General features: G+C 38.3%; 2 protein-coding genes and 1 pseudogene across 2 annotated transcripts in view; 1 reads left to right on the forward strand and 2 right to left on the reverse strand.

The window, feature by feature from the left end:
• LOC145771935 (heat shock 70 kDa protein 4L-like) overlaps window positions 1-17,494 on the forward strand; it is a 55,759-nt gene that overhangs the window by 13,737 nt on the left and 24,528 nt on the right. Inside the window, exons 4-8 of the mRNA XM_082583705.1 lie at window positions 124-246; window positions 1,839-1,938; window positions 6,982-7,115; window positions 8,474-8,557; window positions 9,461-9,621. Coding sequence (XP_082439831.1) covers window positions 124-246; window positions 1,839-1,938; window positions 6,982-7,115; window positions 8,474-8,557; window positions 9,461-9,621 — 602 coding nt within the window. The remainder of the gene's footprint in view (window positions 1-123; window positions 247-1,838; window positions 1,939-6,981; window positions 7,116-8,473; window positions 8,558-9,460; window positions 9,622-17,494) is intronic.
• On the reverse strand, window positions 13,343-14,472 carry LOC145771936 (zinc finger BED domain-containing protein 5-like; annotated as a pseudogene).
• On the reverse strand, window positions 14,495-15,081 carry LOC145771705 (zinc finger BED domain-containing protein 5-like). Its single transcript, XM_082583433.1, has 2 exons — window positions 14,555-15,081; window positions 14,495-14,498 (listed from the first exon to the last, which is right to left on the reverse strand). Exons 1-2 carry the CDS (start codon window positions 15,079-15,081, stop codon window positions 14,495-14,497), a joined length of 531 nt encoding a protein of 176 aa, XP_082439559.1.

The following is a 17,494-nucleotide window of genomic DNA, read 5'->3' on the forward strand; positions in this document are numbered from 1 at the left end:
GCAACTCAGCTTCCACAGTTTAACACTTGAATGTATGTTTTGGTTTAGATCCGTGGTTTCTTTGATGGGGTTTGTCTGTCAAGATCATCCAGATTAGTTGGCTACAATATTTTGTTTCTCTAGGTCATGTACTGTGGAGAAGTCACAGTGTTCAGTGTTGAACAAGTTATGGGGATGCTGTTGACAAAGTTGAAAAATATTGCGGAAGTAAACTTGAAGAAACCTGTGCAAGATTGTGTTGTGTCGGTGAGTAGATGTTACTTTGTATTTCGTTTGCACTTTCTGTTAAGCTCAAGCAGAGCATGACATTTTGGTATTTTTTCATCACCAAACCGTCATCATAATATCAAACAACAATTCTTTAGACTTCACATCAAAATAAGTTCTTCACTGTAATACTTATTTTGATGTGGCCGGCTTCGTCAAGTGTTTTGGTCCAGATATGCCGAGCCACATGGTACACAATTTAATGCCGTTGTCTGAATGACGCAATGATTCCCTAGTGCTTTAGATATTGGGTAAAGGATATGCGACTGGCTAACTGCGAATTAATAAGTGAATTTATTAAGTTTGACTATAGTCCACGTACAGTTGCACATACGCTTTTTATGATTCTCGTTTTTTGTTTTTTTTACTACCACCAGTCCACCACTTGTGCACGCCATGGCGATCTGCTAGGCTCAATGATGTCGTCCACACTCACAGAACAGTTGAGAAATTTGATCAGAAATAAATAACCGGTCTGGTTTATAATAATTAGCTGCAATAGGTCGACAGTCGGAGGTCATTTGCTCAAACAACCGTACTGTTTCAACACTTTGGTTTGGTTTTAAGACACCTAGTTGCAAACGTAACTCTGGACCTCCAAAATTAAAACTCACGGTTTCATATTGTCGTAAGAATTCTCGTCCCAGGATTACATCCCATAACTGAAAAATCAACATAGGAGTATTTGCTGCCTTGTAGCTCCACTGATGCAGCACAGCAGTCTTGAGTTTCTACAGTAGCACCTTTAACAGATGAATCAATATCATTTTAATGTTTATGCTGGATTGCTGGGACTGGCAATGTCGATTTTTGCCTTACGACAAATTTTGCTGTCCATGTAGTTGAGCTTAGCTCCAGTATTGAGGAGACAATTGGCTAACGAATCATTCACGAGAACATACAAATTTACATTTTCTCCACTTTTAACTCACGTAGATAGCTCAAAAATTGATTTTTTTGTCAGAGTCAGACAGACACAGCGGCTTTTATCCGCTGGATTGTTTGTGTGTAGATCGATATTTTCTAGCATAATGCCCCATGCGTCCACATTTGTAACATAATGAATTGCTTTGTCGGGCAGTTAGTTCATTTGTGTAGAGCTCCTCCGCATAAAAAATTCTTAAAATTTGTTTGCTTTTTTTGGAGCGTTATGTGGTTGACCAACGTTACAGGCAACATGTGTATTGTGTAGCCTTTTCTTGCATTACTGCAGTGGCAGTTGGCACAATAAAAAAGTATATATAGATTGATCCAAGATCATGAACTTCTTCACAGCCACACAAACAGCTCACATATACAGTTATACAGTAACACTTTTGGCTCTGGCTCAGAGCCACTATCACCTCTGGTCCGAAGCTGTAATTGAAAAAAATTGCCAGTGTTTGGCCGGAGCTGGGGGTCGTTTCATCATTCTACACTAGGCTATGTGTTATGTGTAGCACTGTAGCTGTGTAACCAGGTTTTTGGTTTCCGGTCCATGGTAAGATTGGCATTTTTTTTTGAAGATGTTATAATTTGATGAAAAATAAACTCCATTTCCTCATGAAGATTGATGGTGATTTAATTTTTAGGTTCCTTCATTTTACACTGATGCTGAGCGTCGCAGCGTTCTATACTCAACCCGGGTTGCCGGGCTCAATTGCTTACGACTTTTCAATGATACCACTGCAGGTAAGCACTAAATTGTAAGCAAACTGTGACCGTGCGTGTCACAGTGTGTCACGCGTGTCACGACTTTGTATATGAAAACTCGTTAACCTCTGCTGGTGGGGTCATGATATATATTTCCAACCGTTATTCTTTTTCTGTTTTAAATCATTGTAAAGTCGATTCCAATTACTGTGAAAACTTATGGATTAGTATCAAAAACTTGACCACTCAATCTAAACTAATAGTTGGTGCACTCTATAGACACCCAGGAACTAATTTATCTTCTTTTGTTCAAGATCTAAATAATTCCCTAACCACTCTGAACGAAAAGAATGAAAAGTACTATCTTCTTGGGGACTTTAATATAAACATCACTAATTGCAATCTCCCTGGTGTGACCGAATATTTAAACATGCTAGAAAGCAATGGAGTGTACCCTCTGATAGTTGAACCAACCAGAGTGACTGATACCTTTTCATCAACTATTGATAACATTTTAACAAATAACACTTCAAACGCTATCCTGCCTGGTATAATTACTAGTGACCTCTCGGACCATTATCCTATATTCTGTATTATTTCTGGTTTAAAGAACTGCTCTCGTTCAAATGCCTACTTTGTCAGAGACAAACGGCACTTTAACCTTGAGCTATATTGTAATGATCTTAGTAATCATATGTCTGAATTACTACCAGTATTGTCTGAATTGACATCTGATAATTTAAACTTGAAGTTTGTTCGCTTTGTGAAAATAATCACTAGCGTTGATAAACATGCTCCACTTAAACAACTCTTTCGTAGACAAACTAAATTAAAAAGTAAACCCTGGCTGACTCGAGGATTGCTTGTTTCCATACGAAACAAACAAAAAATGTACAAAACTCACTTTCTAACAGAAGGCGAAACAGGAAAATACATTTACAAAAAATACTCAAATAAACTAACAGAGATTAAAAGTATAGCAAAAAAGCAGTATTTTCAAAACCAACTAAACATTAATAGTAATAAACCAAAAAAAATCTGGAGTATTATAAATTCTCTTTTGCCCAATAAAAAGAAAACAACCCAAAATGTTGATTGTGTTCGCGTTGATGATAAACTGGAAAGCGATCCAAAAATAATAGCTGAGAGTTTTAATTCCTTTTTTGCAAATTAGCAGTATGCAAATTAGCAGTACCATCTTTTTTGCCAATATCGGAAGCCACCTCGCAGAACGAGTCGAAACTGATAAAACAAATAATTTTAAAGACTTTTTAAGCAACCGTGTTTCCTCTTCTATTTTCCTTGAACCACCAGACGTGTACAAAATTATAGAAGAAATACATCAGCTAAAGTTAAATAAATCAGCAGGGAGTGATGGTATCTCGCCTTATTTCCTTCGAATCTCTTCGACTATCATAGCCTTGCCTCTATCCATCCTTTTCGACCACGCATTTTCGAATGGCATATTTCCAGATGTTCTCAAAATTGCTAAAGTCATTCCAATTTATAAATCTGGAAGCAAACTCGAAACAAATAATTATAGACCAATTTCTCTACTCTCATGCTTTTCAAAGATTCTAGAAAAGTTAATGTTCAAACGTTTGACGTCGTTTATAAATAAGCATTCGATCTTAACGCCTACTCAGTATGGCTTTCGTGCCAACCATTCAACAAGTCATGCTGCTTTAGACATTATTACCTCCTCATACGAGCAAATGCAGAACAATGAATTGACTGGACTTGTTTTACTAGATCTTAAAAAAGCCTTTGACACAGTTCATCATGAAAAACTCTTGCATAAACTTGATCATTATGGAATTCGAGGAGTTGCCAATGCCTTACTTACTTCCTACTTGAAAAATCGTAAACAATTTGTGTCTATTGGTCAATAAAATTCTACATTAAAAGAAATAAAATTTGGTGTCCCTCAAGGGTCCATATTAGGACCGCTTCTCTTTTTACTTTATATAAATGATATATCTAACTGTGTTTCTTCTGTTCCTAGATTATTTGCTGATGACACTTGTCTTGTTATTAAAGCCGATAATTTGTTAAGTCTTCAAAATTTAATTAATCTTGAACTGAAAGGAATCAAACGTTGGATCATAGCCAATTCACTTACGATAAATGCTTCTAAGTTTAACTTTTTAATAATTGCACCCAAGACCAACCAAAAATCAACTAATGTTGAAGTATTTTACGGCAATACCCAACTAAAAAATGTTCACACTGCTAAATACCTTGGTATCTTAATTGACAAAAATCTATCTTTTCTTCCTCATATTGATGCTCTATCTTCCAAACTCTCCAAATCTGTTGGCATACTCTCTAAATTAAAACATTGTTTATCTACCAAAGCTATGCTTCAGCTTTACTATTCTCTTGTGCATCCTTACCTAATATACGGACTGACAATTTGGGGGTCGTCATACAAAACACATATTGGAAAGCTTGGTGTTTTGCAAAATAAGGCAGTCAAAGCTGTTGTGAAAGGCAAATGGGCTGACCATGTCACACCCTTTTATAAACAACTAAATATCCTAAAGTTAAAAGATCTGTATTATACAGCTTTGAAATTGCTAAGTTTATGTATCAGTTTAGTTTTAATTTATTACCCGACACTTTTCAAATCTACTTTAAAAAATGTAACCAAATTCACAACTTTTCAACTCGAAACTCGACCAACCTAGATTACTGTTATTATCGATACACAACCACAAAACTACAACGCTCAATAAAATACTCTGGCGCAAAAATTTGGAATAATATATCAGATGAAATTTGCAAATCCTCATTCACAACTTTTAAAAGAATGTACAAAAAGAAAATTATTGACTCATATTAAACAAATGCTAAATTAACCTACTAATCAGTTTTTTTGATTTCTTATCTTCTTGGACAGCTTCACCGTTATTTATGTATTATTATCTCTTTGTCTCAATTATTCAATTATAATTATCATTGATGAGTTAAGGGTGGCTGCTTGACTTGAAGACCTTGAACGGTCACTTCGCAGCCTCCCGCTGCTGTGATGCTACCATCATTTTTTACTCGTTTTTTTTTTTATTGTAAACTTTTCAACAGTTTTACTGTACATTGTGTTTTGATTTATTGTACATATTTTTTGCAGCGGCCAATAAACAAACAAACAAACTGACCGTGCGTGTCACACCCATGCACACTTGTTATTTGTGCTTGACTATGTTAACAGATTTATTTAATACCACATGGATTGTTGCAAGAAGAGGATTAATAAGATTAATCTGTGCTTGTGCACCTCAAAGTGGTAGAGATAATTTAGAGAAGGATAGTTTTTATGGATGGTTTGGCAGAGAAATGGGGATCTATGGATTCTGCGATGTTCCAACGAGTTGGTGATTAGGTTAGTAGATGTTAAAAGCAAGATGAGAACTGGGAGTTATTGATGATGCAACTTTGTCAAAATACATAAGATGCTGAGGGAATGCCACAAGAGTGGAGATAAAGCATTGTTGTGCTACTGTTCAAGGGAAAGGCGGATGTGAGAAGTTGTAGTGTATATTATGGTGCACCGTATGCCCGGCTATTTTTTTTAAATGATGTTACACACCCTAACGTTTTTGTGGTTGAGCAGAGGTTCCCAACCTGGGGACCATGGCCCCCTAGTGGGCCATGAGCCTTTTTCAAGGGGCCATGGAAAAAATTGAAAAATAATCATTTTTTAATTTATCATTTCTAAGTGCACTCCAACACTATATAACAAAATAAATAAATTAAAATTTAATAAAAATACTAGAACATTTCGCCCAAATCTTCATGAAATGGTCTTTAATTTCCGGCTGTTTCAAAAATAATAATATAAGATTTCTATGTAAAGTTGTAAACAGTTGCGGCTGCTGTGAGACTAATAAACATCATTGAATTTTAGCATAATGAAATTGTCATGCCATTGCTGTTGCCTTTCCCGTCATCATATCGTTGTGAACGTGGGTTTTCAACAATGTTACTTCTCAAGACAAAGCAGCGCAGTGTCTTGGATATTCAATGTGACATGCGGCTTGCTCTTTCCACCACCAAACCAGCAATTAAGACATTGTCAGAGCAAAAACAAGTTCAACCATCACATCCTATGTAATAATTAATTAATGTGCTACCATGTTTATTGGGTGTTGTATTAATATCACTTTATCATTCTAACTACCGGTTACTGTATATATAAACAAGTTTTTTAATTAAAATGACGTTTCTTAATTTTTTTAAAAGGTTGAAAAATATAGGGGGGCCATTGATTTTTCAAAATTTTCAAAAGGGGCCACGGTGTAAAAAAGGTTGGGAACCCCTGTGGTTAAGGTTAGCTTAGAAAATAACTTCTGGAAGTTTATATGTAAATTCAATAAAGTTTAGCCACCTAGTCGTTTTCTAAGTTAGGAGATTGAGCATTTACACAAATTTGCCACTAGATGGAGCTACATTTTAGATATGACAGTATACTTATTTTGAAAAGATGCTCCTCATTCTGCGCAATTGATAAAAAAAATTGTTTAAATTGGGCCAAGGGGAGCCAAGATGAAAGTAATTTTGTGCTCTCCCTAGCGCAATACCTCCTCTAGTGGCCAATACATAACTGACGATATCTCCTGACCAAATGATGTAAAACTGATGTCTATCCCCCCATTTTCAAGGCTGAAGAGTTCACTTTTGTTGTTATTTTTTAGTATTTTGGACATTAGAGGGCAGTAACCGTTATTATATGAAAGGAACGCAATTGTGTAACTATGACAAATAGTACATATATAACAATTCACAAAGTAACACAATTCATGCCCAAGTTTCAATTTGATAATGCTGCTTTCATACCAACACTTGAAACAAGTATGGAACCATCTTTACTTTCTATGCTCAAGAATAACACTTTTGTTAAAGGGTGTTTAAAAATAAGTTTGTTTCTTTGCTGCCTTAGCAGTTTCATTGCAAGTAACCAATACGAGAGAGTGTTTATCATGAAACTATTTCGAGCTCTGATACATTCGAGCTCTGATACATACAATAGCTTCTAGCTAAATATTCGCATGATAATCACTGATGCAAGCAATTTCTGTTCAGTGGCTTTGGCCTATGGAATCTACAAGCAAGACCTTCCACCATCGGAAGAGAAACCGCGAGTTGTGGTCTTTGTGGATATTGGCCATTCCGCCATGCAGGTTGCAGCAGTGGCATTCAATAAAGGAAAGTTGAAGGTAATCTAACTTGGTGCACGACATTCTGGCATGAGACAATTGGCCCGGTTTGACCTGTCGCAGGGCCGTTTCATCGCACCATCTGACTGTTTTGTGTAAACTTTGTTTCATCGATTGATGGTATCTTTCCTTTATGCAGATGGTTTTGCTTAGACCAATCGGTTTTTACTTCCTATCACAGTTTTTTCACCAAACACTTAATTTGACCCAAAAGTTATTCAACATTTGGCAAGGAACGCAACTTACAAACTAGTGTTTCCAATTGAGATCAAATTTGATAACTTGGTTTTTTCGGTTTTGAAAATGCAACGTGACGTGATATCAAACGTATTATTATTTTAAGATTACTGCTATTGTTTCATTTAATCCACACATCTTTACATTTAATTTCGTTTTGATTATGACTCATAATCACATGACAGCATTTTACTTCCACTTGTAGGTTAGTGTTTTGTTTCTTTTGCAGCTTGTGTTTTCTTGCTTCAAATATTCGATAAGTTTTGCTTCGCAGTTAACAAAAAATTGTTAATAGAATGGATCATGTTTTGGTAACCAGTTCCGAATTAGGCGAGTTCTACTGTATTACCATATAATGCACCTTTTTTCATGCAAAACAAGATTACCAGGGATTGTGTGTGTCGGTCGCTTGATGAACACACAATCCATTGACTGCTGTCAGTAGCGTTAACAGGGAAGTCCATGGGATATTGTTAGACCCGGGCCTGGGAACTTGAAGAAACAAGCATGTATTCTGTGGATATAGTGCGTTTTTCTTAAAAGTGTCTCGATTCTTTTATTCGCCCACACATGTCATTTGCATACTGGCTGTTTGGATGCAGCTTTGTATTTAGGTCATTCAGGTGTATAGCTATATCAATCAACAAAACTAATTCATACAACCAGCTTTCGTTTTCCATTTCATGGACTGGTTGCCTTAATTTTCAAAAAATCTTTGACCTCCACCCTCAGATCACAAAATCGTCTGAACACGCGGCTTTTGCTTAGCCAACGCACCTTAGCACAGCGCAGCAGTAAAACGTAGAGTAAAGATTATTCTAAAACAGAATTACGGTTACTACGGAAAAGTTTGACAACTTTATTGGATTAATGTGTTTCATTGCAGAGCTTTTGTGGTTTGCCAGAAACAAGCCTAGGCCATATATTTTCGCTTTGTGGCCGCAGGTTGCACACCCATGTTGCAAGTTAATTGACTATGTATTGTGTGCAAGTTATTGCATAGAAGCAAATATAGCCTACCAGCAAATATATCATAATGACAAGCAGTGTTGCCACTTGATTACAAACAAAGCATAGACATGTGTTAATGACTTCAAGCTAACATTGATTTACTGATGTAGGTGCTAGCCACGTCATTTGATCCCTATCTTGGGGGAAGAGACTTTGATTGTGTGTTAATGGAACATTTTGCTCAAGTGTTTAAGGTAAGTACAAGTAGTTAAAGTGCATTCACACGACTAGCACTAGTACCAAACCCCAACCCTTGGATTTCAATGCAGCCAATTTAAGAGGACAACAAAAGTGCTGTTGAGTTGTAAAAACTCCACAAACTTTAAACAAAGCTGCAACAGAAATGTTAATCAGCTTGTTATGACCATGTAGAATTGTAGATAAAGGCCTAGTTTTTTTCAATACCATTATGATTTTTCAAACGTACGTTTTGAGCTGGAACTTGCGCAATGCTTTTAAATTCTGTAATTTGTGGCACTGGGTATGTTTGCTGACTTTGCTCTTAGAATGGTAACATTCATTTTAATAAATCACTTCACTTCTGTGATACAAAAATAAGCTATTGTAATCTGGTTTTAATTACCGGTATTCACCACTGCAAAACGCTCTCCAGAAAACGATGTTGTGCAAGGTGACATAGTTTCATACCCTTTACTGAGCCTCGCTTGACATATATATACTTTGCACAGTCTGTGATGATTTGTAACAATGCCAGATATGTTTCTTAGTGAGGTGACGTTATCTGGCAAGATCACCGGTGGTAATTTGGCTAGAAAAAGTGCGATGTGTGACAATGCGATGTTTTGATTGCAAGCTTTTAGCTTATCTTATGTGTTATAATTGTGTTCGGTTAAAATGTGGAAAGTATCGTTGAAGTTTGCCATGCAAAGATTACGAACCAGTATTTTACTGTTTTATCTTATGTTTGTTTTAATATCACTTGTCATATGCACAGCGCAGAACACTTCTGTGTACATTACTTGTGCCTGTTTGAGCCATCACCTTACCAAAAACTTGGTCATGATCGATGTTACAATGATTGCCCAGTTCTAGTGTTTGTAAATTGTCTTTTGACTTTTATTTTCTTCATCTTCAAGGAAAGGTACCGCATCGATGTGAAAACAAACAAGCGAGCTGAGTTACGACTCCTTGCAGAGTGCGAGAAGTTGAAAAAGCAGTTGTCTTCCAATGCCGGCAAAATGACGCTTAATATCGAATGCCTGATGAACGACAAGGATGTACAAGGTTCTGTAGACAGGTAAGCTGCCACCTATATAGATTGCTATGGCTGCCACTTGTGCACAAATCTTGAGCGATGTTGTACGATATACTTCATTCAAGCAGGAATATGACCTGATGACAGCACATTTAAACGAAATAGAAACTGCTTGAATCCTTGTCGTGCTTTGCTGCTATGTTAGTGACTGTACGAGTGGAAACAAGGAAGCCTCTTATCTGTTGCTGCAAGGACTTGCCTTTGTGTGGTGAATTTATTTGAAAATAATTATCTGATTTGTTTGTTGTTTTTTTTTAACAATTTCCCACTGTACTTGATTATTTTATTTTATTTTCCATCTATCTTCTAGTTCATACGGCTGCCTTGTTGCCATGGCATTGACATGTGTTCTTGTCAGGGTTGTAGCATGTTTTTTTTTAAGTGAGAAACTTCAACATGGTAATCTTATATTGGCTAATTTCATGTGATAAATTCTAGAGATGTACCGATACCACTATTTTGGCTGATACCGATATCACTTTTTTAGGCTGATACCGATATTTTGGCCGATACTTTAGGGTTACAAAAAGAAGCAATTTTGGTATTTGCAAGTAATTATACCAAATGCTAAGTTTTACCTTATTTGCATAAAACTATTAAAAAAAGCTATGCCAATTCAAAGCTTTTTTTATTAGTTTTATGTAAATAAGGTAAAACTTAAAGCACAAGATCAAATGTAAAACCACAAGATTTTGTGCTAAAACACAAGCCGTGGCACCACCGCGACTGACAGTGACACAGTGACAAATTAGTCTAAAACCAAAAAATCCCCTAAATTCAAAATTAGTTGTGTTCAAGTTTGGCGCTTATAGTAAATAAATTCCAAAATACGCCACAAGACCAACCAACTTTGGCAAATTATAGAGGAGCAAGGGGAACTTCAAATGAGCAACATTATGTGCCCAAGGGGGCATTATTACATCATTATGAGTGACAATGGACGGATTTGGAAGTCCTTGGCACTTGAAGATTCAAGAATCTAATCCCAACTCATTGTTGTGTCATAATAGTAGGTTTTAGTAATGAAAGGCCACCGTGATTGAGGACTGGGGTATAAGGGAAGAAACATTACATCATAATTGGGGTTTCTGAAAAATTAATAAAGGGTTTGCGCAAACTCTCCAAATAGGCTATCGTAATTGATAATAAGATGTAAAATGTAAACCAAGTCATTTGTGTAGTCGTACAAACACTATTCGACAAGTAATGTGCAACCTAAGGGCGGTAGGCACTTTAACATACTGATATCCCATTGAACCACGAACCATCAACCAATCAGAAGCTACGTTGTTCATGATGTCATCAAGGTTGCATTTCTCGGAACAAAGGAAAAATGCAACTTCCCACCACTGCTATTGCTCTTGTTTGTTGTGTAATTACCAAAAACAGTTTAAAGTACCGTAATAAACAACTCTCTGGCTGAATGCTGAAATGGTCACAATTGGACGGACAACCTAACATCTGATGGTTCGGGTTCGTTCAATTGCAGGCCTCGAAATTCGTTTTTGTTGAGGGCGGACAAACGTAGGGATGGGCAATTCAGAATAATTCACTATTCCAGAATTATTCCGGAATACTAAACCGAATCCAGAATCGAATCCAGAATACCAAATCCTATTAACTTCCGGGCTCCAGCAACACAAAAAGTAAAAAATTTCAGACACAAAAGCTACACAACCAAAGTAAATGTTTGTTGCAATGCAACACATTAAGGCATTCTAAATGACTTCCAGCCAAATGGGAGCAGTTTTGCCAGATGATGGAAGCCGCTTGGCAACAAAAAGTAACTAAAATTTCACCAGATATTTAAAACACCCTAAACAGGCCCGTAACCAGCCAGGAGCCAGGGGGGCATCGCCCCCCGCCCCTGAAAAAAATTCGACCCCCTGGCAAAATCCCAACATTCTCGAGCAACAGCTACAATTATAATGATTTTGCCCGAAAAAATTTTTCGGCCCCCCTAAAAAAAAATTGCCCCCCCTTGCTCTGCGGTCTGGCTACGGCCCTGACCCTAAATAAAGCAATTTCGCTTAAATACAAATAGTTTTTAAGACATAAGACACTGCCATCATCCATATGCAAACCTCTTGCAAAACGTTTTCTATACGAGCAGGGATTATAGCCTATTGCTAAAAAGTTTAAAAAAATTGAAAAAACTTTCTTGAAAAAAATTGAGTAGGGAAAATTTCACCAGATTTCACCAAAAAGTTATCTGGTTCCAATGTCAAAAAGCTTGGCAATAAAGACCTCTAAATTTCACCAGAATTTTTTAATTTGATATTCTATTTCCCCATCTGGCAACGCTGAACGGGAGCGCAGCTTAGTTTCCGTCAAGCCGCGGTCGAAAAGAATCGCTCGGAAGATGCTGATGTGGCAGGTATGCTGAGGTGTTTCAGAGCCAACTCCTTTAGCAGGGTGCATCCAGTCAAACTATCGCAGAGTCGCATACGCACGTGGATTGAAAAAAAGCATTGCACGATTGTGCATGTGTACAAAGCGTGAAGAAAATTGCACGCTTAGTTTCTTTGATTGCTCATGCGAGCGAGTGACGTAAAGTTGCATGCGCCGTGCGCGCACAACGCGTGCACAATGTTTTTAAACGTTTGCGTGCGTAAACCACACTTTTTTCAGTTCACTGTCTCCAGCTGACAGCTTGCACAAGACTTATGCATATCTTTAAAACCGAATCTTATTACCCGGTTTTATTGCCGTTTTGGATTCGGATAGTTTAGGATCCGAATCCTTCTGGATTCGGTATTCTGAATTGCCCATCCCTAACAAACGTGTCCGGTCTGAGCAGCTATCTCGGCGGACAAATTAAGTCTCACGGCGGACACACCAGTTTTAGCGTCGATCGTCATGCTTAATCACTTTATCTTGATAATTCTTCGCCATTTGAGAACTATAGTTACGATTTTGAAGGCTTTTAAAAATTTCAGCGAAGTCACTCTGAAGTCTGAAGGGCTTTCATCAGACCAACTGCGTGCGCTTGAAGAGTCAAAGCGCCGTGTAGCTGCTCAATACGTCGCATAACTAATTAACTTCTACCGAACGAGGTCGTGTGGCTTCTTGCGTCACAATGCTCTGGGCACGAGTAGGAAAGCTACACTAACGCTACTATTTTCTGCTGTACAAAGTTTCACAGGCTCTTTTCTTTAAGTTTATTTTTGCGTGTCATGTGAGCGAAAGTGAATTTTTCTTGGGCCTTTTCTTTCTTACTATAATACCAAAACTTAACAAATTTGCTGCATCTTGCTGTAATAGATTACTCGTATATATTGGCTAATCTAATTTTGTAACCAACCTTGCCTTAACAATATTACTCGAAGATCAAAGCGTAAATTGTGATGTAAATCTTGAACAAAGTTGTGCTGATTCGTGCAGAAGTGCCTTTACTCCCATTGTTTCTTAGCGAAGAATTTACCTTTTTTATACTGATTCAATCGTTGAAGCAACGTAAATATCGAAAGTTTTCCTCCTTGAATGGAAGCTAAGGGATACACTACAGCAGTGGTTCCCAAACTTTATCTACTCGCGTACCATTTTTTGGTTCATGCAACGTTCTCGTACCACCTACAATAATTAGTAAACTCCAGAATTCACACATAAAAAATGATAGGCAAAATGTTTAATGAATACCATTGAATCAGGAATGGGATACTTAAAACCCTCAAGTTGAAATTAACAAAATCACAACACAATTTTAGTGAGATGAATGAAGTTGTTTTTTCTCGACCAGTTGGTCGATGCGAGGAATAACTTTGCTGACAGCGCATCAAGACGGTTCCGTTGCTTCGATTTGATAGTCACCATTGCAGAGAACCCCTGCTCGCATTCCCACGTAGACGGAAAAATTAATAACTGGGGAACAGCATGACTGGCTAGCGCAGGGTATGATGACGCCACACTCAGCCAGAAGTTTATAGGACAGCATTCTTTGTGTTTCGCTTTAGCTGTCTCATCAGCTTGAATATCTATTAGCTCCTCTTGTTCCCCGGTTCCCACAGGCACATCGGCTGGATCAACAAAGAACGGATTCGCGGAGTAAGCACAGCATGCAAGGTCCGGGAAGTAATGCATCAATTCAATCTTCAGTTGTGAAAGATGACAGACAATTTCTTTGGAAATATCATCATTAGGTTTGTTCTCGAGAGCATCCATGACTTTGAACATTCCGTAGCATTTGTTCTCAACATTCTTAATCCAGAGGTCCAGCTTCCGAACAAACGCTTCAAGCTTTGAGATGAATTCTGTTACAGTTCGGTTGGGCCCTTGCAACCACAGGTTGAAGTTGTTTAGGACTTCAAAAATGTCTGCTAAGTAGGCCAACCTCAAAATAAATTCTTCACTCTCCAAGTCTGTTTGAAAATCGTGATTCTTCTCCTTGCAAAATTGAAGCAGTTCTTCACGCAGTTCGAACAGACGCCTTGTTGCATTACCTCGAGAGAGCCAGCGCACTTCCGTATAGTAGAGAAGACAAGTGTGGTCGGAACTTAAATCTTCACAGAGCCGCTTGAACAACCGAGTATTCAGGGCTGACGATTTAACAAAATTTACGATCTTGATAACTCGGTGCAAGCATGATAACATATTTGGAGGGAGCACCTTAGCACAAAGGGCAAATCTATGAATGAAGCAATGCACAATGGTGATGTAGGGAGACACAGCTTTCACATGGGCCGTAAACCCCGAATTTCGGCCAAGCATAGACGGAGCCCCGTCTGTTGTGCATCCAACCAACTTTCCCCAGTCCAATTCATTCAGTTTGAAAAAATCGTTAACAACGTTAAAAATATCCTTTCTTCTTGTTGTACCGGGAAGATCCTGGCTCATAAGTAGCTCCGTCTTGACAGAATTATCTTGCGTAAAGCGAACATACACAAGTAACTGACAGCATTTGGTTACGTCAGTTGACTCGTCCAGTTGAATTGAAAACCCAAACTTTGAGGCTTTAACTCCTGCAATTACTTGGTCGGCAATATCGACTGACATCTCCTCTATTCGATTTTTCACGGTGTTGTTAGATAGGGACACACTATCCAGCTTTGCAGCTGCTTCCTCTCCGATCACTTGTCTAACCAGAATCTTCGCCGCTGGCATTATGAGAGACTCTGCAATTGTATGCGCCTTCATGTTTTTAGCCACCAGGAGGGAGACTTCATACGACGCTTTGACAATACCCCTTTTCCTCTGGTAAATAATGCCAGTTTTGTCCAAGCGTTGCCGCTTCACGTTCTCGCCAAGTCGCTGAAAGTAACTGGCATCTCGCTTCTTCTTGTTTGCATGATTTGTCTCCAGATGGCGTTTGAGCAGGCTGGGTTTCATTGCTGCATTAGCAAGAGTCTTCATGCATACTACACACTGCGGCAGAGACTCTCCTCCATGTTCGATAGCTATGAACCCGTACTTTATATAATCCGGGCTATACTTTCGTTTTGACATGTTACTAAACGCTCGTGAATATTAAACAAAAATTAGTCAAACTTTTACCGACCTCGCCACAGTGCTACACAGAACAACTAACTTATTACAAAAACTGACTTCAAGGATTTATTAGGTAGTAACACATGACGTTCTGTTTCGTCACAAAGACACCCTGTTTCACAATCCAATGCATCAATACACTAAGGAAGTAGAATTCAATTCAGTAGGGAATATAGCATGAAATTTCACGCTCTACGTAATTTATGTGAATTAAAATGATGCTTACGACAATCACTAAAAGATCGTTTGCGATCGTTTGGTGTGAACTTGATAAGTTGCTTGCGTACCACCTGGAAGACCTTCGCGTACCACTAGTGGTACGCGTACCATAGTTTGGGAACCACTGCACTACAGTATTCACATTTTGTAGATGCGCGTTAGAATGCGCGGGAAATTACCGTATATTCTCGAAACAATTGTTCGTGCTATGCAATGACGGTTTGTATCGCCAGTTCTTGTGTTATTTCCCGGCGGACAAATATGACCGATCTAGGTGGTACTTCCCGCGGACATCACATGCTGTGACGGCAGACATGTCCGCGGTGTCCGCCGTGAATTTCGAGGCCTGAATTGGATATCAGTATGTCAAAGTTCGTACCCCTAAGGGCGCTTGTCGTTTGGTTGAGAAGCTTTTGCCAGGCCAAGACTACCCAGGTAACAAAAATGTATAATTTTGCATCGTTTTTACGTTGCTAAACGTTTAAAAAACCTATGTAACTTGGTTGTTTTTAGTAAGCTGGTTCTATCAGTTTGTGATTTAATTTCCACCTTTCGTTGTAATAAACTCATCAAGCTTAAACAATGTCAGAGTAGGCTAAGTAGGCTGCGCAACGAACTCCCACAGCCACAGTTATCACCACTTGCTGCTGACAAGTCAAAGAACATCTATGTCTTTTGATGTTGCTTATTTGCGTTACACTTTTTTTTTTTTTATAGTTATACTTGCTCTTCGCTATTTCTGTTTCGTTTAGATGATGTCACGTCATTATGCCGATTTGAGATATATTAATTTAATTCATGATGTTGTGTGGATGAATAACTTTTACAAGTTTTATACTCTGCTGAGAGTAAAAAAGAAACACAAATGATAAATATTGGAAAAATTGAGTCTTCTTACACAACTTAAGAATCGAACAACGCAAAACTGCTGAAACAAACGTTTTGTTTGAGTGAAAGAATCACTGCAAGCAACCAATGTTAAAACGTGCGCGCAAGAAGTCATTGGAGTGTGACTTATCAAAAATTTGAACAGGTTGTTATTTTTTTACATCAATGTGACGTTAGTTACTACTTTAAAAAATTCATATCTTTGCTTCTGTAGAAAATCCGCAGCAAACGCCTTTTTTTACGTGTTTAGTATCGGCCAAATTTTGCCGATACCGATACTCAAAAAATGGCCGATATCACCGATACCGATATATCGGTACATCTCTAATAAATTCCATTTTTACTCACAAACCCACTTTTACCAAAAAAACGTTTTTGCCCATAAAACCTGTGCTGACTGGGTTTTATTTAAAAAACAGGTTTGTAACAAACCTGGTCCTTGCTGGTAGTTAATCTGAAGGCGGAAACAAAGATTAACTGCCTTTCCTTTTCGGCCACTTAATGTAAGTCTTAACTACCTGGTGTTAGCCTGGAATAATCGAAAAAGCAAGATGTTTATCAAAATGGCATTGCATAACTTCTACAAAGAAAACTGAGTAAAACTATTCACATCTCCATAACCCTACAGTCAGTTTTGATGTCTTTCCGGCGAACAGTTGTTAGCAAATTGTATATCTTTGTATTCAGTGGTCAAATGTAACAAGAGTGACGATCAACATTTGTTCCGTCCACATCGGCACATCACCTGAAAGTGACGGTCAACGGCAAGATTTTGTCGTTTTGCCGAGAGCCTGCAGTGCATACTATAGGGTATTGGGGTAACACTCGACTCGATGTGTCTCTCACTCGACCTTCTACAATCACTACGCAAAAACCTGACATCTTGCGACTCCTTTCTGAGACGTTTGGCAGGCACAACCAAGGGTGCAAGTGCTGAGACCTTATACACTGTCAACCTGGCTTTGGTTTACTCCACCGCTGAATACTGCGCCCCTGCCTGGTGCCAAAGTGCCCACACCTGTCTCATTGCCGGCAATCAACTCTGACTGGTCGCCTGCGCTCAAGTCCAACACAGTACTTACCAATCCTTGCAGGCATCCAACCTGCTGAGCTTAGCTGTAAAGGGAGCCATTATACACCTGGCTTGCCAGGCAGAACATCCTAACCACTTGCTCTACGCAAAACTCAATGAACCCACTTCAGGAATCTTTCCGGTGATTAAAATCAAGACACCTCTTTGTACCTGCTGCCCTTGAATTATTCC

The sequence above is a fragment of the Aplidium turbinatum genome, chromosome 6, assembly GCF_918807975.1.
Source record: "Aplidium turbinatum chromosome 6, kaAplTurb1.1, whole genome shotgun sequence".
NCBI classification, from domain to species: Eukaryota; Metazoa; Chordata; class Ascidiacea; order Aplousobranchia; family Polyclinidae; genus Aplidium; species Aplidium turbinatum.

Bases quoted from the DNA above. Each gene is read 5' to 3' on its own strand.
- LOC145771705 (XM_082583433.1), bottom strand. From the start codon at position 15,081: ATGTCAAAACGAAAGTATAGCCCGGATTATATAAAGTACGGGTTCATA.